Source organism: Neomonachus schauinslandi, chromosome 4, assembly GCF_002201575.2.
Source record: "Neomonachus schauinslandi chromosome 4, ASM220157v2, whole genome shotgun sequence".
Taxonomy (NCBI): Eukaryota; Metazoa; Chordata; class Mammalia; order Carnivora; family Phocidae; genus Neomonachus; species Neomonachus schauinslandi.
In genome coordinates, this window is record NC_058406.1 from 23,145,980 (window position 1) to 23,170,377 (window position 24,398).

A 24,398-nucleotide genomic window follows, 5' to 3' on the forward strand; every position below is an offset into this window, starting at 1 on the left:
CTTCCCTACCCGGGGAGCGCGGGCACCGAGCGCGGCGCGGCGCAGAGCAGCACTGCCCAGCTGGGGCAGCCGCCCGGGCGCTCGGCGGCCGCGGCTTCCCGGCCCCACCACGTGGCTCCGCCGCCGCCGCCGCCGCCGCCACCGGGAGGGAGGGAGGGAGGGAGGGGCGGGGCGGGGCGGCCGCCGGAGCAGAGAGGAGGGGAGAAGGGGTAGGGAAGTGCAGGGTGGAGGGAGAGACCGGGAGTGAATGGGAAGAGCGCAGGCTTGGAGGCTGACGGCCCTGGGCCAGACCCGGACTTCACGGCTCACGGGCTGTGTGACCTTGGGCGCGTCACGCCCCCTCTCTGGGCCTCAGCTTTCTTAGCAAAGTGGGAATAACGTCTGCTTCAGAGTTGCCAAGAGGGTGAAAAGCAGTTGTGCGACTAAAGCACTTAGCCCTGTGCCTGGCCTCCTGAGGGTGCTGGAGCACTCCTACCTCCACCCTGTCTCTAGGGCGCCAGGGTTCCAGCCTTGGCCCTCTCTTTCCACTCTGGTTCCCAGTTCTGCTCCTCATCCCAGCCTCCCTCCTGAGTGTCTGCACATGTTCGTCCTTCCCTCTTTCCTTCTACTGGCATTTACTGAGCCCCGACTGCATACACACCCTTGGGGGACCCGGAATCCAGAGATGAGCACTGCAACGCTGTTGCAGAACCCGCTGAGCTTCCCAGTCCAGGGGACAGACAAGCTCCCAGAGGCATGAGGATGAGATGCCTGATGGCAGAGACAGAGGTCCTCCCAAAGGGCCGTGGCCAGCCCCTAACCCCCACTGCAGTGGGTAGAGGGAGTCAGAAAGCAGAAAGACTGCCTTCTTCCAGACGCCTGGGTGGCTCAGTCGGTTAAACGTCTGCCTTTCGCTCAGATCATGATCGCAGAGCTCTGGTTCGAGCCCTGCATCCAGCTCCTTGCTCGGCTGGGAGCCTGCTGCTCCTCCTTCTGGTGCTCTCTCTTTCTCTCTCAAATAAATAAATAAAATATTTAAAAGAAGGAACAGAAGGGGCGACTGGGTGGCTCAGTCGTTAAGCGTCTGCCTTCTGCTCAGGTCATGATCCCAGTGTCCTGGGATCGAGCCCCGGGTCGGGCTCTCTGCTCAGCAGGAAGCCTGCTTCTCTCTCTCCCTCTCCCACTCCCCCTGCTTGTGTTCCCTCTCTCACTGTGTCTCTCTCTGTCAAAAAAATAAATAAAAAGAAGAAGACTGCCTTCTTAAAAACACCCTGAAAAGCACTCAAACTTCCAAACACGTGCCAAATCCATTTCATCCTCCCTACCTCCCTCCTAACTTCCTATAGTCACCTCCATAGTTCACATCACTCAGGTGGGAATCCCTGTGTCATCCTCTGGGCTTCTCTGTCCCATCTGACCATTCTGTCAATGGTACCTTCTCACTAATATCTATGAAATTCCTACTGTGTGCCAGGCTCCCCGCTAGGGGTAAGGGGATGAACCAGTCTCTATAGCCACTGAGAGAACAGTCCAGCGAGGGACTGTCATTACAACAAGAAAACATACACATAAATACATAATGACAGACTCTGATGAGTGCTCTCAAGGACAATAAAGGGTAAAAGAGAGCGTAAGGGGGCACATTCCAGGTGTGGAGACCAGGAAGGGCCCCCTTGATGAAATGGCGTTAATACTGAGAAGACAATAGGAGGGAAGGAGAGGCAGAGGGAGGAATAGTGTTTTGGCAGAAGAAACAGGACATTGCCAACTCTCCCCGCCCTCTCCACTCTAACTAGCCCTTCTGACCCAGAGAGCAGTGTGATGCAGATCCAGACCCGTGGTTCTGCATCCAGACAGCCTGGGTTCCAGTCCCAGCCCTGCCACTTGTATGCTGCTCACATAGTAAGCACTCAAATGCATTATTATGATCTTCTCCTGGGACCAGCTGCGTAATTGGTGGGGTCCGCTGCAAAAGGAAAATGCAAGGCTCCTTGTTAAAAAGCTGAGGCTGACAACCCAGTGGAGCATGAAACCAAGCCCAGGGAGGGCCCTGCATGCCTGGGGAGACTGTGTACCCCGGAAGCCAGAAGCCAGCCCATCTTCTCCCCAGACTACTAAAATGATCTCTTCACTGGTCCTCTCCCAGCCATTCCTGGGCATGCTGCTGGATATTTTAAAATACACAGGATATTCCTGGAGTTGAAACTACATGTGCTGAGGTTTTCACTTGGAATAACAGGCGGAGGTAACAGTGGGAACTTTCCTCAGCCATGTTTGGTAAGTAACAGCTGTGTCCAACCAGGTGCTGTGACTAGACGGGGGCTTCCAGGAGTCTGTGAAGTCCCTGAAATAATATGCAAAGCTTCATGTGAGCAGATGTGCCTTTTTCTGGGGAGAGGCTCCACGGCTTTCATCAGATTCTTCAAAGAGTCTGTTTCCCACAGAAGAATGAGAACTAGCCCCACGAAGCCTCGGCCCAGATGTAATGGTTCTCTAGCAGATCTTCTTTGGGGCCTCTTCCAGATAGAGCCTCCGCCAGCTTCCTCCATGACCTTAACAATGCAATTCAATAATATTAACAATAATAGCTACCATGTATTGAATGCTTACTCTAGCCGGGTGCTTGACATATATTATCTCATTTAATCCCTATAATAGCAGTGGGGTCCACTGGGGCTGTAACCAGCCCTTGCCAGCTCCTGGCTGGATCACATCATGCCTGGGATACCCTGTTCCAAGGCCTGGCTGAAGCACTCTTAAGTCTGTCGCCCGGGACAAAGGAGGGCCTGTCTGACCTCAGCAGAATTAGCTTTTGGCCCCCAGTCATTCCACTGAGTCCAAACCTTGCCCCGATGAAGCCACACACACACCGTGACATCTTCCAAGCTTTGCATGTTTTGTTCTGTCTAGAGTGTGTCTCCCATCTAAATTCTTAGCCCAAAGAACTGCAAATTTCAAATCTCAGCTCAACTGTCACTTCCTTTTGGAGGCCTTCCTTGACCCCCTGTGACCCAGGGTGGTGGCCCACATTTGGGCTGGCAGGGCTGGCAGTGGTCTGTGCTATCTCCCTCAAAGCTTTTACTGGGATTTCCTGTAATTATCCAATTTCGCTGGTTTCCCCCAATAGACTGTGAGCTCTCTGCGGATAGCAACTGGGCCATGTATTATCTCTATATCCCACCGGGCTTGGATGGTGTCAGGAGTCAGCAAATATGGGGTGAATGAATGATCTTCCTGGCCCCGGGCTTCAGCACACCTCATGCCCTCTTTACCCCCTGGAAGTCCAGGGTTCTTAGGGGGAAGGTGGTCTAATTGTAGGAACAGCTTTGAAAGACATGGGGGGAGGGGGTTCGGAGTCAGGGATGACGTCCAGAGGGGCTGGTAATAGCCGGCATGAAGGATGACTAACCCCTCAAGTAGGGAAAGACTGTGGGGCAAACGAAGAAGGATTTAGAAATAAATGACAGAGATGATTCAGAGCATAGCCACGCTTCCTGAGTGAGGAGGCAGAATCATGGTCAGCCCTGGAGAGAGGCACAGGAGGGGCTGCTGTGGGCCTGAGATTTACCAGGTGGTAAGGAGTTCCTCCTTTGCCCTAAACCAAGAAGTCACAGGGTCTGAATCTTCCACCATAGTCCTTCCGAGGGTTAACACTGAGAGTTCCAGAAAAAAGTTCACTCATGAGATAGCTAAAATGTTGAGCCTATTAATTTCTCCTTCTTCCACGGTAGAGGAAGGAACGTGCTCACTAACAATAGTTTCTGGGGTATTTTCTGACACCAACCAATTCTCCAACACTGGCTGGTTGTCCAATGATTCACTTCAGTTCGGACACTGACTACCCAGAAGGAGTGCAGCCCCGCAGCTAAGGGTCAGTCCCGCAAGACCACCCGCACTCCGCAGATTGCCAGTTGCAGTCTCTGGTCACCCCTGCTTCTCACCAACCAGCTCTAAGTCGGGCGTCCGCATGACCTCCTCCTTAGTTTCCATAATTCACTCGTGAAAAGCTCACAGAACTCAGGAAGGTACTCGACTTACCTTTACCGGTTTCTTATAAAGGATACAAATGAACAGCCAGATGAAGAGGTAGGTCAGGCGATGTCTGAAAGGGTCCCGGACACTTCTCTCTCTGTGGGGTTGGGGTGCACCACACTTCTAGTGGGTTCACCAGCCCGGAAGCTGCTCTGGATCTCATTGCTCAAGAGATATTATAGAGTTCAGTCTGCAGGGCCTCCTCAACCAGGTCTTCCCAGAGATGAGTGCGAGCAGCTGAAAGTTTCCCCTCTTATCACTTGGTCTGTCTGGTGACCAGCCCCATCCTGAGTCTGTTGGGAGTCCTATCCTAAGGTCCCCTCCTAAGTCCCCTCATTAGAAAAAATGCAGATGTGATCCAAGGGGACTCAGAAATAACAAAAGGCAATCCTATCACTGAGGAAATTCCAGGAGTTTTAGGAGATCTCAGAAATGGAGACAAAGACCAAATATATTTTATATGATATCACAATAGCTTACGTCTCTTAAGCATTCTGGGTCCTGTTCTGAGTGATTTTCTCTGCAGTAACTCATCAAACCTCCCAACACACCTTTAAGGTAGGTGCTATCATCATCATCATCCCCTTTTTCCAGATGGGGAAACTGAGGCTCAGAGAGGTTGGAGCACTTGTCCAGGGTCACACACACAACAGGGACATGGCAGAATCAAGATTAGTCCCCAGGCAGAACTACTTGACCTGTAATATTCCTGTTTCGTTCCTTGCGTTTTTCAAGCTTTTCTTTTTTACAGAACCTGTTCTTCCAAAGAAATCATACATTTCTAAAACAACAAAGTGGAACTGCTCTGGTGTGTTTGGGGAAAGAGAATCAGCAGCCTGCTCTGTCGGTCTATCCTCACATCCTGTGAAGGCCTCCAAATCAGCACCTCAATCCAAGGTCTCTCAGGGACAACGTGGGAAGACTGCTGGCCTGGATGAGCTTCAAGGGGCCTTTTTGGAAGAGGGGAGAGACAAAGAAGGGGAGAACCTGAAGGGCAGAGGGGTTGTGTGAATTCTGTTAAGCCACACAGCACATTAAGAGAGCTGGATCTCAAGACCTCTGGGTCAGGTCCATGACTGTGCCAGGCACTGCCCTAGGAGCTCTGGAATTGAAAATGAAGAGGATAGGTGCCCCCAAGAATCCTCGGGATAAAGGTGTGGGGGTTAAGTTAGCACACTGGCCAACAGTGTGGCATCGTCTGCTGCTTCTTCTCTTTCTTCTTCTTCTTCTTTTTTTCTTAAGTAATCTCTACCCCCAACATGGGGCTCGAACTCACAACCCTGAGATCAAGAGTCAGGTGCTCCACCGACTGAGCCAGCCAGGCACCCCCTCTGCCTATGTTCTTAAACCCGGTGGTTTTGTCCACCTGCCTTCCCTCTCTGGCCCCTGACGGCACCTGAGTTTGCGACTCTTGGGCCTGTGAGGGAGGCAGGACAGACAAGCAGGTAGTTACTAGCGATGTGTAGAGCGGCAGAGCACCTATAAGGTACAGAGACAGAATGGTGGAGAGAGTGGTTAACTCTGCTTGCGATTAGGTAGTGATAAACAACGTCAGAGAAAAGATGGTGCTGACTCAGGTTTAGGCTGCCAGGCAGAAAAAGAAGTGCAGACACACAAGTGCCGAACAGCGAGGTGTGTTTCAGGAGCTATGACCCCTTCTTTTTTTTTTTTAACTTCTGCACATACTTTTGACCTCCTCTTGCCTCCTTACTGCCACCACTCCTCTCCAACCAACTGGCTTCAAAATCTCAGTTTTTAGAGCAACTCTTTTTTTTTTTAGAGCAACTCTTAAAAGGAAAAAAAAAAAAAATCTCTGCTAAGAAGGAATGGTTGAGAGAAAAAGGAAGAGGATGGAACAAGGTGTCCGTGAACCGGCAGGGTATAGGTCAGGAGACCCCAAACAGCTCGTAGAAAGTGTCGTCTCCTTGTCTGGGGCAGTGGGGGTCCAGAACCCCTAGCACGGCCTCTGTGGACAGCCAAGACAGATCTCCCTTTCCACTAGCCCCTGGTGGCCACATGGGCTTCTAGTTAAAGTCTGCCCTCGGGCCATCTGAGCTGGGGACAAGGCATGGCGAGATGGCCCCTCCAATCAGCCCCATACTTCGTACTTCGCTGGGCCTTCAAGATGCTGTGCTGGAGGCTGCACTTGTCCAGGGGCCCCCCGGGATAGCAAGACGGCAGGGTTAGCTCAGGCCTCCTGACCCCAGGCCCTAAGAGGATTCCCAGTCCCCTGCTGGCTCCCCACTCCTCACCCAGGCATCCTTTCACAACAAATGATGCACTGAACCCTAAAATTACCATCTTAGAGTCTGAGGCAAAGGGCATCTACAATCATAGAACAGTGGAGCTGGAAAAGGGGTCTCTAATCGCGTGGCTCCCAGTGTTAGTGGGCAGACACCTGCACCTGAACCAGGACCCCACACCAGCCGGGGCTCAGCCCCAATCTCTGCAGCAGGACCTGCTTACAGGTACTTTGTCATAGACTCCCCAGAGATTCTATGAGCCGCTCGAGCCCTCTAAATCAATACAACACAGACATTTCTGAAATGGTCACCCAGCTTCTGCTTGCACACCTCCAGAGGGGAGGAACTCTCTATGGTGCCATCCGTGGGCAGCTCTGACTCAGTTGCTTTCTTTGTTGTGTGCGAATCTGCCTTCTTTTAGTCCACTTCGTCTGGGCTCTGTACTCTGAAGCCTCCCAGAGTAAGAGCCTTTTCTCTTTTCCAGCGTGGCCATCTGATGTATGAAGACAGTGACCTGTCTTCCCTGGCTCCCACAACTGTTCCTCACAATGATCTGAGAGGGTACCAGAACAGGAAGCAAAGCCTCGTCAGGTATGGTAGTCCTCCTGTGCAGAGTGGGGAGAAACCTCAGCTGGCCCCCTTTCCGCAAAACCAGCCCAGAGCTGCCACCCTGACTTTCGTGACCCTTTGCAATCTGGCTCCAATTCTTTCCAAGGTTCCTACTCATCTGCCTGCCCCCCCACCCTCCCACCCCCCACCCCGCAACATGCTGTTACGGCCTTGTGCCGTGTGTCATTTTTGAACACAACCAATTTGTGGTTTCCACCATCTAGGCTGTACTTCCGGGCTCCCGGCTCCCTCCCCACGTTCTGATCCTCAGTAAAACTTACTCTAACTCCTCAGGCACTGCCTCCTCACTTGTGGGTATGCCTCTGACAGTATGGATTAGATTCTATTTGAGTTGCTTATTTATATGTCTTCCTAAAACGAGGGCATGAGATGACACAAAGCGCAGATAAATGTGGTACCTTTTCCTGGAGTGTCAATTTTACTTGATGCTCAGTCATTTAAAACATTTATTAATGTAAAACAAGCACAGCTACATTAGGAAGCAGCACATAAATAGTCAATTTCACTAGGAAAAAGGTAGGGGGACTGCTCTAAGAGACACTAGAGAGACAGGATAGCCAGACACATGAAACCTGATTGATTCCAGATTGAAAAAATAGCTACAAAAGACATTTTTTTTTAAAGATTTTATTTATTTATTTGACAGAGAAAGACACAGCGAGAGAGGGAACACAAGCAGGGGGAGTGGGAGAGGGAGAAGCAGACTCCCCGCCGAGGAGGGAGCCCGATGCGGGACTCGATCCCGGGACTCCAGGATCATGACCCGAGCCGAAGGCAGTCGCTTAACCAACTGAGCCACCCAGGCGCCCCATTTTTTTTTTTTTAAGATTTTATTTATTTATTTGACAGAGAAAGACATAGCGAGAGCAGGAACACAAGCAGGGGGAGTGGGAGAGGGAGAAGCAGGCTTCCCGCTGAGCAGGGAGCCCGACCGGGGGGGGGGGGCTCGATCCCAGGACCCTGGGATCATGACCTGAGCTGAAGGCAGCCGCTTAACGACTGAGCCACCCAGGTGCCCCCATTTCAAAGTTATTAATTTCAACTCTCTCCTTCTGCCCCAGTTCATTCTCTGCTGTTAAGGACACTGAAGGGGAAAAATTTGAGAGGCCCTGGCTTTTGTTTTTCTCCCCACCACTCTGCCCTGGGAACTCCCAAAGAAACTGTATTTCTGGGGTGCCTGGGTGGCTTCGGCTCAGGTCGTGATCCTAGGGTCCTGGGACTGGGCCCTGCATCGGGCTCCTTGCTCCGCGGGAAGCCTGCTTCTCCCTTTCCCACTCCCCCCTGCTTGTGTTCCCTCTCTGGCTGTGTCTCTCTGTCAAATAAATAAAATCTTTAAAAAAAAAAAAAGAAACTGTATTTCTGTCATTTCTGTATTCTCAGAGCCTAGCACAGCGCCTGTCACAGAGGGGTGTTAAATAACTCCTTCCTGAGTGAGCAAAACCCCTGACTTAATAATATGCCCGTGATCTTGGGAAACCTGTACCTCCTCTCAGTTTTCCGTCCTGTAAGTTGAGGTTGGACCTGATGACCTAAGCACCTGGAAGGCCCTTTATAGCTCTAGTACCTTTGGATGCTATCCCTGGGGTTCTGAAGGGAAGTCACAGGTCTTTTTTTCCTAAACAAAGCCCCAGGTGTTAGGCAGAGATGATCACTGATTACAGTGGATCAACCTCTGCTCTCTGGCCAACATCCAAAGTTTTAGCTCAGCCATGGGCTTGGGAGAAGTGGGTGTAAGCTCACACAGACCACATGTCCGAGCAGAGGTTTCCTGGAGAGCCAAGGGATGGCAGGGGAAGTTAATTTGGCTTTATGCTGCCCTCCTGGCTATTGCTGTAGCCATGGCTAATGCTAATGTCCTTAACCTTGATTTTAACTGCAATCACCTAAGGAAGCTTTAAAAAATACTCATGCTCACCCCGGAGATTCTGATTTAACTGGCCTGGGGTATGATCTAAGCATCTGGAGTTTTAAAGACTCCCCAGCTGATTCTAATGTGCATTCAAGGTTAAAAGCCACTAAGGTTATGTTGTGGTGATGGGTAAGACCTTGAGCTAGGTTGACATTCTGGCTTTGCTACTTACTAGCTGGCTAATCTTGGGTGTTAATCTTGAACCTGTTGCCCTGTTTGTGACAATCAAATGAGATCATGCATGTAACAGCACTAAGCCAGAAAGAACCACTAAACAAACACTTAGGGGCAGCTGTTAATGAGTAAACAGAAGCCTCTGTTTACTTTCCTTACTTTACTTTCCTCTCCTAGGAAAGATTAAAATTCTCTGAGCCCGTGGAGCCGCGGCTTGCCAGCTTGCATCAGAAACACTTGCAGGGCTTGTGAAAACAAATTGCTGAAGACTTCCTTCCCCCTAAATTTCCAGTTCAGTGGGTCTCAGGTGGGGCTCTAGAATGTGCATTTCTAGCATGTTCTCAGGTGCTGCTGCTGCTGTCCCAGACAGCATGCTTCGAGAATCACTGTTCTGGAGCAGGGTTTTTCAAGAGCATCACTGACATTTCGGAGCACCTAATTCTTTGAGCAATTCTGGCGCCTACCCACTAGATGTGCATAGCATCCCTCCGCTTGTGATAATCAGAAGTCTCCAGACATTGCCAAATGTCCGTTGCGGGGCGGGGCAAAATTGCTGAGTTGAGAACTACTGATCTAGAGGATAAAAGTTAAAGATCTAAGAGTTTAGGCGGGTGTCAGAGGCAAGGGAGGAAAAGAAGTTAAAGCCTAGAAGAAAGGAAGAGAGTTTGGAATAGCTCAGGGCTTGATGCAGAGAGGGTGAGTCTGGGATACTGAGACAATTGACCAGAGGGCAGAAGGCAGGCTCAGAGTTCAGACTTGGTTTCATTTAGTCCCACAGGAATAGGGGCTGTCTTTTAAGTCTGGCCCCTCCCTTTGTCCTGGGACACAGCTGTCAAGCCCTAAAGTCTCTCGGAAGGAGCAATTCTGTCCTAACTCAAATGGCCTAATGGCCTTTCCCTACGCCTCCACTGCCTGCAGCCCCAAATTGCTCAGCTTTCTCTCACACCTCAGTTTCCCGTCCATGCACTGAGATATTAACAAGCTGCAGACTCCAGGTCTATCAGTGAGAAACGAATAACTGGAGTTTTGCTGTGAAGAAGCAACTCTGATAAGATTCCTGACCTGTTCAAATCCACCTCCCTCAGAGCTCAGCCCACAAAACTCAACCACCCAGCGGAAAAGACTTGGTTCTTTAAGTGCCAATGGTATTGAATGCGAGAGACTGTGGAAGTCATAAAGGGAAATTAACTGAAAACCAGAGATGCCATTACTCATTCGGGAGCAATCTATCTCCCCCAAAGTGAGAATACAATTTGCACCCTCTGGGGATGTTTTATACTCAAATCTTTATTCCCCAGGCTAGGACTGCTATTCCCTTCAAATTCTAAATGGTGCTGCTATTTCCTGCTAATGGCTTCTATCCAGCCTTTGAAGAAGGCACTTGGGAGGGGCAAAGAGGCTGAGGTTAGAGGAAAGCCCTTGCAGTCTCCAGGGCCTTGGTTCCTCCTAGTCACAGCCAACTTCTCAAGGGACTGGTAGGCTTTGAAAGTGCAGTGTTAAGGTTCAAGTCTTGTTCTCCCCTAAGCCAAGAGAGAGACAGAGGATGGGGGAGGGGCCTGGTGCTTGAGAGGGATTTGGGAGTAAAGTCTGAGAGTGCTAGAGGTGTGAAGACTAGCTTGCAAACCATTTTTAGCCAAATCTGTTCTGGTTAAAGGCATAACCTTCTGTATAATTACTGCTCATGCCTGAAATCTGAGTCACCATTCCCTGTGAAGATCCCTCTATAGTTTGGTTGGGTTTTTTTTTTTTAGTATTTGACACAGAGAGAGCACAAGCAGGGGGAGTGGCAGGCAGAGGGAGAGGGAGAAGCAAGCTCCTCACTGAGCAAGGAGCCTGATGTGGGACTCAATCCCAGGACCCTGGGATCATGACCTGAGCCTAAGGCTGATGCTTAATTGACTGAGCCACCCAAGCGCCCCTTGAGTTTGTGTTTTAAAGGCTCTGAATAGTACTGCAGTAAAGCTGATTGCACTTTATTTAACCCAGTTTCCCCCCAAACTTATCTGAACATGGGATCTTTATGTCCTAATGTCCCTAACATATCGGGGAAACTGTTCTGTGGAATACACTTTAGGAAACCTTAACCTATAGGATCTAGTACGTGAAGGACAAACTCTCCAGGATTTGGCTCCAACTTAACTCTGCAACTTTCCTGTCCCCACCTCTGACCAAGCTGAAGTTCTTTTGGTTCAGGAAATGCACAAAGCTTTCAAGCTTGTGCCTGTAGTTTCTTGGAACGCACATGTTCTTTGTCCACCTGGCAACACCCTTACCCATTCTCTAAGTCCCAATCTGAGCATGATCCCATCACCTGTGAGACTTCCTGAACTCTGGCAGGCACAATAAATTACTTTGTTTCCAGTACACTTTATTCAAATTTCATTCACTCTATTAAAAGTAATTGGTTTGACAGCTTTACCATCCCGTTGGTTCCTTCATTAATGACTTAAATACATCTTGGATGTGTGCTCACTTAAAACTATCCTCTCTCTTACAACTTGAGATAAACAGATGACTCAGGTTTGGGAGCTATATGTATAAAACCAAACATGTTCCAAACAGGCGGCAGGTGTGAAGACCTCTGGGTTGAGACAGGAGGTTCTGAGAAGACACACACCACACCCCCATGCCAGATGGGATTCATCAGTGCCAGTGTGTGTGCTGGGCACAGTCATCCAGTGATCCAGGGAGATAGTAACCTGTTTTGAGGGTAGAAAGCAACTAACAGCATTTCTTAATGTCCCTATCAGTTTAGGAAAGACAGAAAAGGAAGCAGAAGCACAAAAAAGTCTCAGACGATGTCATGGTCCAATGACACCACAACTTCATCATATTCCTTCTGAGTTGAGTTTGATGCAGCATTCCAGCCGGCCAGTCCTATTGGCTGAGGCTGCCCCCAATCTAATGCCCACTTCAGGGACCCTGACTGTAGGGACCGCTGCTCAGAATAGTACTTTTGGCAGGAGGCAAAGTAGAAACAGACCCTGTTCATTAAAGATCATGTCAAAGTATACAAAAACTAGGTTCTTTTTTTTTAATCCTTTTTTTTTTTTTTAAAGATTTGTTTATTTATTTGACAGAGAGAGACACAGCTAGAGAGGGAACACAAGCAGGGGGAGTGGGAGAGGGAGAAGCAGGCTTCCCGCAGAGCAGGGAGCCCGATGCAGGGCTCGATCCTAGGACCCTGGGATCATGACCTGAGCCGAAGGCAGACGCTTAACGACTGAGCCACCCAGGCGCCCCACATCTTGGGAGTTTAAATGGATTGTATCCCCCTGGCCCCATCATGCCCAGCTCAGATTTACAATGATCAAGCTTCAAAGAAAAGACAGCAATAAATCCAATCCACATGGCTCTTGTAAAAAGGCATCTACTTGGTTTTTAATACAAAATGACTCAGAGAAACACAGAAAGAAAAATATACAAGCCAGTTACTGAATTAAAAAAAAAAGTCCCCAACAAACATATTTCAGTCACATTCCCTGTTTTTGGCCTGGATTAGGAAACAGGAAACTACAAACCAATCCATGTCTGTCTCTTTGAAGAAATCTTCCTTAAAAAAAAAAAGAGGAAAAAACCCAAACAGTCCCTGAAATCTGGCCGGTAGTTTTTAGAGGCTATTGTCAGCTTGCCTTATCATCCTGGTGGAATAGGATACCAGTGGTTGCTGGGATATGGCCACCTCCTCCTTGCTTTTTGCTAGGAATGATCTTCATCTGAGGGAGGCTGCTGGCCTGGGCACTGTTGGATGCCACTTATGCCACCTGAGGTCTCAGGGTCAAGCAGCCAGTGGGTCTTCCATTCCGTGTCTTCACTGAATCTCCCCCATATACAGTCTCTTGTCGCTGGATGCTGAGAGAACTGAGGTGAAGAGAATGGAGAAGATAACTGGAACTAATGAAGGCTCAAGGAGACTTGGTGCTCAAGGGCTCTTGTGTCAAGAGCCAATTTTGGTATAAAAGAGCAATTGGACTTAGCTTAAATTCCCCTCCTCTTCAACACTACTCACAGGAAACTGTAGCCTGGCTTTTCAATCCAAGTCCTCTTGAAACCACAAGGGTGGACTGTGCTATGGGAAATGCATTATTAGGGTCTAAACCCTGATGTCCCATGTCAGCCAAACCCTTTGAAAAAGACCTTCTCAGCCATTCTAGGGAAGAATCAATGTCTGTGCCAGTCATTTTATAAATGTATTTCTGCTTGTTATAGTTAGCCCTGGAGAAAGTTACATTCTCTCCTTAAATTCAAGGCCCATTGTTTAATTAGCTAGCCAATAAAATGTTAAGTTGTAATTTATAGCTGAATATTAAGAAATATTACTTATCCAAATACGTCACTGAAACACAGACTTGAAAGCACGTAAACTTAAGAGAACTAGGAATAGATTAACCAGGCTCTCTTTGAGATTAAGAAGAAGATGGAACATGTTCTTCCCGTCACCATTTAAAACCATGGCGAGACTGTCAGTGGACAGCCATAAAGGCTACATGGAAATTCACATACAACAGATATCCACCTCTGCCTTTGTATTTTCAGGGCCCCTTTAGGGAGATTCCCACAGTTTCCCTTTCCCCAAAGTCAGGACAGACTTACTGATGGGCTCATCAGGGTGGAAAGCCACTTCATTGATGGAGCCAGCGTGTCCAGGCAGCTTATACAAAATCCTCCGGCTTGTGGTATCCCATACATACACGAACCTGCAAGGTATCATAAGGAGCAATGCTAAAGCTTCCTAGAGCTGAGGGGAGGGTAAAGGCACGGCTTTTTAAGAGAAATGGATGCAAAGATTTACTTATATACCCATATTTACTGAACTGTGCTCTGGCATTTGGAAACTAGAAATATAGATTCTGAATAGGGATGGATCCTACCCCTGAGTAACTGAACAGAGATATAGGAATAACTAAAACTATAAGCATTACTGGTATTTCAAACATAAGCTTTTTTTTTTTTTTTAAGATTTTATTTATTTATTTGACAGAGAGAGAGACAGCAGGAAAGGGAACAAAAGCAGGGGGAGTGGGAGAGGGAGAAGCAAGCTTCCCGCTGAGCAGGGAGCCCAACGTGGGGCTCAATCCCAGCACCTTGGGATCATGACTTGAACTGAAGGCAGAAACCCAACGACTGAGGCACCCAGGCGCTCCTCCAACATAAGCTTTTGAGATAGGAAAGAACATGGAGAAGAAAGACAGTTTTCCTACGGTCCCCACACAGAAATCTTCAAAGAGCACCTGATATTCATCCAGGAGGTCTTTTTTTTTTCTTTTTTTAAAGATTTTAATTATTCATTTGAGAGAGAGACAGAGACAGAGAGAGCACAGGCAGGGGGAGAAGGAGAAGCAGACTCCCCGCTGAGCTGGGAACCCAACATGGGGCTCGATCCCAGGACCTGGAGATCATGACCTAAGCTGAAGGCAGACGCTTAACCACCTGAGCCACCTAGGTGCCCCCATCCAGGAGGTCTTACAGGTAATCCAACTTACGGCAGGCTGGGAGCCTAGGTTGCAGATCCACTGGAGCTTCTCAGTACTGCATTCAAATCACAGAGCCCAGAGAAGGGACAGAAAATTTCTGCGATATAAAACAACCCAAATATATATTTGACCCAATCTTGCACTGAACTCATGGGAATCCCATGACTAGAGCAGCTAGTCTAAACTCATTTTACAGATAAGAAAGCTAAGGTGACACAGTTCATCAGTGGCTCAGTGGCAAAACTAAAACAAGAACTTTTAATATATTCCAGTATTCTCCTTTCTCCTACTACCCTCAAACATCTTCTATTTCCCCTGACCCCTCAGAAGTTCTTTTGACCTTCAACCTTGCTTGGGTCATTTTTGGGTGAAGGGTAAAATAAAGAGACATGATCTTCATATGACCATGCAAAAATAATCTGTTGGTAAATTTATTTATTTTTTTAAAAAGATTTTATTTATTTGACAGAGAGAGACACAGTGAGAGAGGGAAAACAAGCAGGGGGAGTGGGAAGGGGAGAAGCAGGCTCCCCGTGGAGCAGGGAGCCCAACGTGGGGCTCGATCCCAGGACCCTGGAATCATGACCTGAGCCGAAGGCAGACGCTTAACGACTGAGCCACCCAGGCTCAGTTGGTCTATCTATTGGTTGGTAAATTTAAAGGGCTGGTGGTTTTCGAGCAGGTTATAAACATTATTTACATATTTGTTTTGTTCAGTCAACACCTAAAAGGGTACAGTTACCAGTACTTGATTATAAAATGCCTGGTGCCGATGTGACATTACACTTTGGGTCTAAAATACAACTTAATATGAGCTTCTTATTTGCAATGTTTAGCTCTCAAGGACGAGACTCAATAGGAACTAAATAAAAGTTCCAAGCAAGATGGGAGGGAAACAGGAAGCCCATCTGTCTCCAGACTCCTTGGCTCTGATGTTCATGCTCTCCCTACGGTCTTCCTTCTTGCTACACGCAAATAATGCCCTCATGAACCCAGCCCAGGATGATACAGCAGAGTAACAAAGTCTGAGCTCAGGAGTCCGAAAGACCCGGGCTCAAGTCTCATGCACCCATTTACTCATTAAGTAACCTTAGACAAGTATTTAACTTCTCTGAGCTCCTCTCTCCTTAACTGTGATGACGGAGACTACACTGATCCCGCAGCTTGGTTGAGAGAAATGATGAGATGATGAATGCGAAGCATTTGGGACAAGAACAACAGCTGTTGTTATGACGAATACATTCATCATCACAAGAGACGAACATGAAGACAATAGGCTGACTAACTCACTCATGGCAGACAGACTGGCCAGTCTTCCCACAGTCCTGGATAGGAACTGTTTGAAGGGTTTTGATTTTGAACATGAAGAGGGAGGTGATTTGCAAGTAGAGAGGACACTTGCCAAATCCAGGCCAAGTTGAAAAGCAATTTTCTTTTCTTTTCTTTTTTTTTTAAGATTTTATTTATTTATTCAACAAAGAGAGACACAGCGAGAGAGGGAACACAAGCAGGGGGAGTAGGAGAGGGAGAAGCAGGCTTCCCACCAAGCAGGGAGCCCGATGCGGGGCTCGATCCCAGGATCCTGGAATCGTGACCCGAGCCGAAGGCAGACGCTTAACAGCTGAGCCACCCAGGCGCCCCTGAAAAGCAATTTTCTGAGGATACATTTCCCAGGCACATAAAAGCCAGCAGAACCCCAGATCTCCAAGGGTTTACTTGAAGGCCTCACTCTCCATGGCCACCAATTAGATGCTAAATTTAGAGGGGTTCCTTGTCCTCCCCTTACTTTGGCACGGCCACATTCAGCAGGAACCAGGTTCCTTATATAACAGAGTTGCTTGTTGACTTGGGGCTAATTGGCAGGGTGGCCTGTGAAACGTGGCCAACCCCAGCAGGGAGACATACAGCCTGTGCCCAGGCCAGAGCCATGAGGCACACATGTAAGGTTTAAAAGAACAGTGGGGAGGGGAAGAGGACACTGAAAGAAAGGGCCAATGGCAGCAACAAACTGCTCAGAAGAAAAGCTTAGGCAAGTATCACTTAAAAGCTTAACTACATAAAAAAAGAGATCTTTTCTGAAAATGATGTAAAAACACTTAGAATGGTTCTTACTCTGTCAGAATGCACTTTAGGCTGTGGGCCTGTTTCTTAAGGTCTTCCTTATCAACGTGACTACTGAAAATCCCTTAGATTCCCTCCGCAAGGCAGCTTTCTACACCACCAGGATGCAAACCATCAATGTGGCACTGTTTGACCTGGACCCTTGACCCCTAGAAAACACCCCACTACTTGACCTTTTATCTCAGCATTCAGAGTGCCTGAGGAAAAAAAAAAAGTGGACTCTGGAATCTTCAGGTATGTTCAGCATTGTTCACAGGCAACAGGGTGTGGGAACAGATCAAGGTGAGGCTTCTCTATGGCTGTGCTAGGGCCCCAAATACAGGAGAAAACTCTGAGAGTCCAAGCTAGCCCAGGGAAGGCCTCATGTTTATAAGATGGTGCCTGTTTTAGAAGGGTAGTAGGGTAGTAGGAAAATCTCTAAACGGAGAGAAAGATGGGGTTAAGCTAAAAAGGGTTAAGACATCGCCCAATGGAAGCTAAACCTGGAGTCTGCCATCAGAGGGCCCTCTCATTCTTCGCCATTCTGCACCTGTGGGCCAACAGCCTAGGCATGGGCACCCGCATCCCCACCTCTGACTCCCTCCCAAGGACATAACACCATAGATAGACCAAATGCAGCAGCATTGGACAGAAGAATTCTCTCCCTTCTCTTTCTCTCTTTTTTTTTTAAGATTTTATTTATTTATTTGAGAGAGAGCATGACAGAGACAGAGAGAGAGCATGAGCAGATGGGAGGGGCAGAGGGAGAGGGAGAAGTAGACTCCCCACTGAACAGGGAGCCTGATATGGGGCTGGATCCCAGGACCCTGGGATCACGACCTGAGCCAAAGGCAGATGCTTAATGGACTGAGCCATGTAGGCGCCTCATCTCCCTTCTCTTTCTAATTCATCACTGAATGGCTGAGCCAGTTTAAACTGACAGCTAGGAAAGTCTCATAGTCTCTGAATTCAGCCTGGGGTTGGAAAATACCTAGCTCACATGCTGACACAACGGGCATCTAGCAATCGTGGCACTTTTCCTATTGTACCCGCACCCTGCTCTGAATCCTCCTCGACACGGGCAGCCATTACCAATAGCCGAGTTGATATGTAGGCTAAGATTTGAGTGCTGTCCTTGAGTTAGGAATTCATTCATGTAATATTCACTAAGTGCTTAGAATAGGTCAAATACCGCTCTGGGTTCCAGATGACTAAGACTAAGACTCATTCCCTGACCTCTGGGAGCAAATAATTTAGTGATGGTGCCCCACTCTGTTTGTCTTAGTGTTAGATGTAATGAATGCTGATAAAGATTAGATGTGTAAGGTGTGACGACAGTGCAGAGTAGGGAGTGATTAGTGCTACCCCAAAGGAAAAGGAGAGACAGGGCCGGGGAAAGTTTATAGACAGAACACAGAGGTGATTTCTAGAGAGTTAAAGAAGTCTAGAGAACAGAGGAGAGGGGACAGGAGAGAGAAGCCTGGAGGCACAGGGGTGTTAGGACAGGGAAAGTTCCATGTGAGTGAAGCACTGTCGCAATGGTGGGGGAGGTGAGTACAACACGTATTTGAATGAACTGAAGCATAGGAGAAGAATCTGATGAGGGAAACTGGAGCCAGATTAGGAGCCTAGATTTTACTTTGATGGCAAGGGGAATCCAACAGAAGTAAAGAAAGTGTTTACCCTCCAGGTCAAAAATGAATCCACAGAGTGGAAATGATGTGCTTGTCTGATGTGATCTTCAGGCCCCTCACAATACACACGGCTTCCTCTCTGAGGACAGCTATAACTCTGTCTGCTCCAGCCTGGTATCTGCACTTAATGGATTACACACGACAAGGTACCTGCAGAGATCCATCATCCTTCACCTCACACCCAGTAATCCTTACCTGTCAGCTGAACCAGCTGCTATCTTGCTTCCATCAGGTGACCAAGAGCATCTCAGAAGATTCTATAAAGATGAATAAGCAGGAATTCAATGAATACAGTAATGTACCAAACCCCTCTTTATTAGACTATAAAATCACTGAAAGACTTTAAATTTCTTTCTTTTTTTCTTTTTTGAGGGGAGGAGACGGCAAGAGGGAGAGAGAGCATCTTAAGCAGGCTCCACACCTAGTGCGGGGCCCAATGTGAGGCTTGATCCCACAACCCTGAGATCATCACCTGAGTCGAAATCAAGAGTTGGACGCTTAACCCACTGAACCACCCAGGCGCCCTGAGACTTTAAATTGCAATTACCTTATAGTCTGTGGCCTAAGACTGCATACTTTATTTCATATAACATACAAACGAACTGTAGAAAATGCTTAATTTACAGTAAATTAAGAGTGGACCTGGCAACAAAATTTTATTCTGCCTATAAATGGAGGTTCCCTTTGCTCCATTTATTTTGATCCTCAATTTTATCTTTTTTTTTTTTTAAGATTTTATTTATTTATTTGAGAGACAGAATGAGAGAGAGAGCACATGAGAGGGGGGAGGGTCAGAGGGAGAAGCAGACTCCCTGCTGAGCAGGGAGCCCGATGTGGGACTCGATCCTGGGACTCCAGGATCATGACCTGAGCCGAAGGCAGTCGCTCAACCAACTGAGCCACCCAGGCGCCCGATCCTCAATTTTATCTTGAAGGAAAATAAAAATAAAACCAAATTCAACAAAAAATAAGATTTGATTTATTAAAAAAATTTTTTTTTAGATTTTATTTATTTATTTGGGAGAGAGAGAGAGAGAGAGAGAGAACGAGTGGGGGGAGGGGCAGAGAGAGAAGCAGACTCCCTGCAGAGCAGGGAGTCTGATGTGGGGCTCGATGCCAGGACCCTGGGATCGTGACCTGAGCCAAAGGCAGATGCTTAACTGACTGAGCTACCCAGGCACCCTAAGATTTGATTTATAAAGTGAAACTGAATCAAACAGATTCTCAAAAGAAAAACATATGTCTCTATTAACAAATTATCTGGAGGAAAAGCTGCTATCAAGAGCTGACCTAGGACATGAGTACAGAAAAAATTTCTCTCAAACTTCGGGCCATGGTCCTTACTGAGGAGAGGGATGTAGTCTCAGGGCCCTAAGAGCTGGTTACTGGGAAGGTGAGGGAAGCCACCTGGGTAATAGCCAGGAAGTCTGGGTTCCATACGGAACACTGACCCGAGGGTCAAAGTTTCCAAGGAACTAAAAGGATAAGACTATCTTGTTGAAGTCAGAAATCTTAAGTTAATCTTAAAAACTTAAAAAAGGGGGTCCCATCACTACCTACCTATGTGACTGCCTTCCTCCCTATGCTTCCATTAGTTTTATTTCTGGCAAGAACAGTTTTGATGAAGGACAGTGTTAACTGGAATGCAACCCCTTCTTAGTAGAGCTACTGCCCTCTATCCTTAGCACCACCCCCCCTCTTCCCCCCTGAATTGAGATATAATTGACATAGAACATTGTTTTAGTTTTAGGTGTACAACATAATGATTTGATGTATGTAAATATTGGTCTTAGCACCATCTTAAATGTATTTTTGACTCAAATGGACAGTAAAGCTCTTTTGCCATGCAGAACTCACCTTCTCAAAGTTGTGCACATTTCCTTGAAATATCTTCACACACCTCTCTTTAGGAGCAAATGGCCGGACATCCCAGACCCGCACTGCAAACAGAGCAAAACAGTTATGGGCCAGAGGCCTCCTTAGAACCCAGCTGGAATCAGTGTCATGTCAATGACAGATGCTGTTTCCTGGGTGAAGGAAAGCCAACACGGTATATTATAAGGTACATGGTGAGGCTCATTTTTTTTTTTCTAACAGACATAAAATGCATTCAAATTCCATTAACAGTGTCTAAGGGCAAAGTGGAAAGCAGAGGGGAAAGGAAGGGGAAATGCCAAACACATTGCTGGGGGTCTGCAACAGAAAGTAGCTGGGTGTGACATTAATTTCAAAAAACATTGGCAAATGATTCCTCTGCCAACCCAAAAAAGCCATATTTAACAAAGCTTTGATATGACAATCTAAATACCACTGACTACTGTAACAATCAATCTATAACAACCAAACTCAGGACCAATTTTGCTCATAGGGACACCTGACAATCTAAACTTGAGCAAGGTCAAATATATTGAGAGTATTATACTAATAATTAGAAAAAGTGAACTCTGATTCTCATTCTAGCTCTGTTATATATATATGGGTGGTATCAGGTAAAAAGTGAGGTGGTGATTTGGTCTCTTCTGTAAAATGAGAATACCACTTGTTCTTTTTCTTTTTTACAATAGTATTTTAAGGATCAAATAAGATAATACATGTGATAGGGCTTTAAAAGAGTAGAGGCAATAGACAAAAATTAGGATTTTGTCATTTTATTATATAGCCATAACAAGAAATTCTTTTTATTTTAATAACCATTTAAGGAACCTCATCTTTTCTTGCTGTGAGCAAGGCTAGAATTAGTCAATGGTAAATACATCAAAATCAGGATATAAATACGCATAAGCAGTGGCTACAGCTGTTAACAAATGCTGTATCAATACTGGAATTCAAGTGATGTCATTTTAATTGAGTGTAAGAAACATAACAATCCTAGGATTCAGATAGGCATAGAAAGTGAAGGCAGGTGTGAAAGTTTGCTATTGAGCTGAGAATACAGTCAGAAAGTAAGGGTGTTCATTCATTCAAGAACTACTTATTCAGCACCCCCTGAGTGCTAAGCACTGTTTTCATTACAAAATGTCAGTGAAAGCATTTCAGTTTCTGACAAGCCTATGAACTTGTACACCAGAGGGGGGCCATCTCTAAGCTCTCTCCATACTAAGCATATAATCCACCTTCCTTTTTGCTATAGTAAACCCATCTTCCCATGTCGCAACTCAAAAACAAGCAGAGAAGAGTCTATTTGTGGGAATGCAGAATGTCGCAATGTTTTACTGGGCACTTCCCATCCCATCAGTGTTTTGGACTGGGGAGGGAGGACACACTGGCGGAAAGAGTGCAACTCTACCAACAGCTCACTGGTCATTCAAGTTTGGTTCTCTCTACAATGCTCGAGAACTGCTTTGGCTGAATCTCAACAAACTAATAATCACCAAGAGTTTCTCGTACACTGCATGGCTCCATAGCATACCAGAGCTGAAATAGGTCTTAAAAGCTATATGCAAAGTTGCCTGGGGATTAGATGGCAGATCTGAGACTAGAATCCTGGCTTCTTGACCGTATCTTCTAAAGCTTTTTCTTTTTTTTTTTTAAAGATTTTATTTGTTTGACAGAGACACAGCGAGAGAGGGAACACAAGCAGGGGGAGAGGGAGAAGCAGGCTTCCCGCTGAGCAGGGAGCCTGGTGTGGGGCTCGATCCCAGGACCCTGGGACCATGACCTGAGCCGAAGGCAGACGCTTAACGACTAAGCCACCCAGGCGCCCCTAAAGCTTTTTCTATTACAATGTGTTCTCCCAATTGCCCTGGCAGAAACATGCGAACCACCCTTGACTCTTTCCTTGTATCCACATTTATCCCAGTACACATTTTTAGCACCCAATGCCCACTTTCCTTGAGGTCCACAGTGTCTGCGCCCTTGGAGAGCTTTCCTTTCCATAGTTACCTGTATTGTCCATTGCATTGGACAAGAGATATGAGCCTTCAGAACTTAAACTCAGGCCAGTCACTGAATCTGCATGGCCTCTCATGGTGTAGGTTAGCTTGTTTTGGCGCAAGTCCCAGACCTATAAAAACAAAAAGCTGTTCCCAGAAATCAAATGGAGAATAGCAAAGAAACATAGTTACTAAAGAGTCAACTGCCTGGAGAAACTGGTATCCCTTCTCAGTCTGGCTGTGGGCCCAGTATTTAGCACAAAATAGAGGATTTCTGTCAAGAGGAAAAAAACTCTTCTTTTTTTTAAAATATTTTTTTTTTTTTAGAGAGAGAGCACGAGCAGGGGTGGGGGTAGGGGCAGAGGGAGAGGGAAAGAGAGAATCTTTTTTTTTTTTTTTAAGATTTTATTTATTTTTGAGAGAGCAAGCGCAAGCAGGGGGTGCGGCAGGCAGAGGGGAGAGGGAGAAGCAGGCTCCCCGCCGAGCAGGGAGCCCGAAGCAGGACTCTATCCCAAGACCCTGAGTTCATGACCTGAGCCAAAGGCAGATGCTCAACCGACTGAGCCACCTAGGCGCCCTGGAAAGAGAATCTTAAGCAGACTCCATACCCAGCACGGAGCTGGAGCCTGATGTGGGGCTCAATCTCACGACCCTGAGATCACAATCTGAGCCGAAATCAAGAGTCGGGGACGCTTAACTGAGCCACCCAGGCACCCCTCTTGTCTTTCTAAAAAGGGAATCAAACTTACTATGTCTGACTAAAGGGCTATAAACTTATATAACTTTTATATATATATAAAACTTATATAGTTTATATATTTAACTACATATAAATTATATATAATAAATATATTTATTATATATAACATATATTTATAATATAATAAAGTTTAACAAAAATTAAGAATTTGCAAGGGTTATTCTTAAATCGTAACAAAATGTATTAGGAAGTAAAAAACTAAGTAGCATTTCAAATGCTTAAACTATGATTCTCATTCTAAGTAAACTATTAGAACTATAGAAAAACAAGTGAACACATCATTTGAAAAGGGCATTATGAGGGGCACCTGGGTGGCTCAGTCATTAAGCGTCTGCCTTCGGCTCAGGTCATGATCCCAGGGTCCTGGGATCGAGTCCCACATCGGGCTCCCTGCTCGGCGGGAAGCCTGCTTCTCCCTCTCCCACTCTCCCTGCTTGTGTTCCCGCTCTCACTGTATCTCTCTCTCTCAAATAAATAAATAAAATCTAAAAAAAAAAAAGGCATTATGATTACATGGAAATATATATAAGAAGGTAATACACAGAAATACAGCTGCTTAAAATTTTTCATTTAATGTCGTTATATGTACACATATACACACACACACTATGGAAAAACCTATTTATTAAAAAGAAAGATAAATTTGGGCGCCTGGGTGGCTCAGTTGGTTAAGCGACTGCCTTCGGCTCAGGTCATGATCCTGGAGTCCCGGGATCGAGTCCCGCATCGGGCTCCCTGCTCAGCAGGGAGTCTGCTTCTCCCTCTGACCCTCCTCCCTCTCATGCTCTCTGTCTCTCATTCTCTCTGTCTCAAATAAATAAATAAAATCTTAAAAAAAAAAAATAAAAAAAATAAAAAAAAATAAAAAGAAAGATAAATTATAGATTCATTGTTATCTGGGTGGGAAAGGTAAAAAAAACAGTTTGGCTAAAAATAACCTAATGTCAAACAGGGAAAATAAATGGTTCATTAAGTTACGGCCCATAAACATACTGCAACACTATGGGATCTCATGCTAGAGATAGTAGAGCATGGGCACCTGGGTGGCTCAGTCAGTTAAGCGTCGGCCTTTGGCTCAGGTCATGAACCGAGGGTCCTGGGATGGAGTCCCGCTTTGGGCTCCCAGCTTGGCGGGGAGCCTGCTTCTCCTCTCCCCTCTGCCTACCGCAACCTCTGCTTGTGCTCGCTCTCTCTCTCAAAAATAAATAAAATCTTTAAAAAAAAAAAAGATAGTAGAGCAGAGAAGAAAGAGTGAGGATTTAGGGTCAGACTGACCATGTCCTAAGAGTTATTTGGCCACTAACCCTCTCTAAGCCTGTTTCTGGTCTGTAAGATGGGGATAACAACATTTACTTCCTATGGCTGTTGGGAAGATTAGAAATAGAATGCTTAGCAGATGCCTGGTATACAGCAGGCCCTCAATAATTGGTAGCTATTATTAAGCAACTCCTAAAAATAACTCTGAAGACCAAATGTAAAAATGTTCCAAAAATAAGCTATTAAGCTAATAGGAAAATGCAAAACAGTATTT

The 24,398-nt window shown here is 46.6% G+C and overlaps 1 protein-coding gene across 1 annotated transcript in view; it reads right to left on the reverse strand.

Annotated features, from left to right (window-relative positions):
* Positions 1-12,227: 12,227 nt before the first annotated feature.
* Positions 12,228-24,398, reverse strand: part of SNRNP40 (small nuclear ribonucleoprotein U5 subunit 40) — a 33,392-nt gene continuing 21,221 nt past the window's right edge. The window contains exons 6-10 of the mRNA XM_021683636.1: positions 22,118-22,238; positions 20,093-20,175; positions 18,431-18,492; positions 13,561-13,664; positions 12,228-12,828 (exon numbers count right to left, since the gene is read on the reverse strand). Of these exons, the coding sequence (XP_021539311.1) occupies positions 12,779-12,828; positions 13,561-13,664; positions 18,431-18,492; positions 20,093-20,175; positions 22,118-22,238 (420 nt within the window). The 3' untranslated portion in view covers positions 12,228-12,778. The remainder of the gene's footprint in view (positions 12,829-13,560; positions 13,665-18,430; positions 18,493-20,092; positions 20,176-22,117; positions 22,239-24,398) is intronic.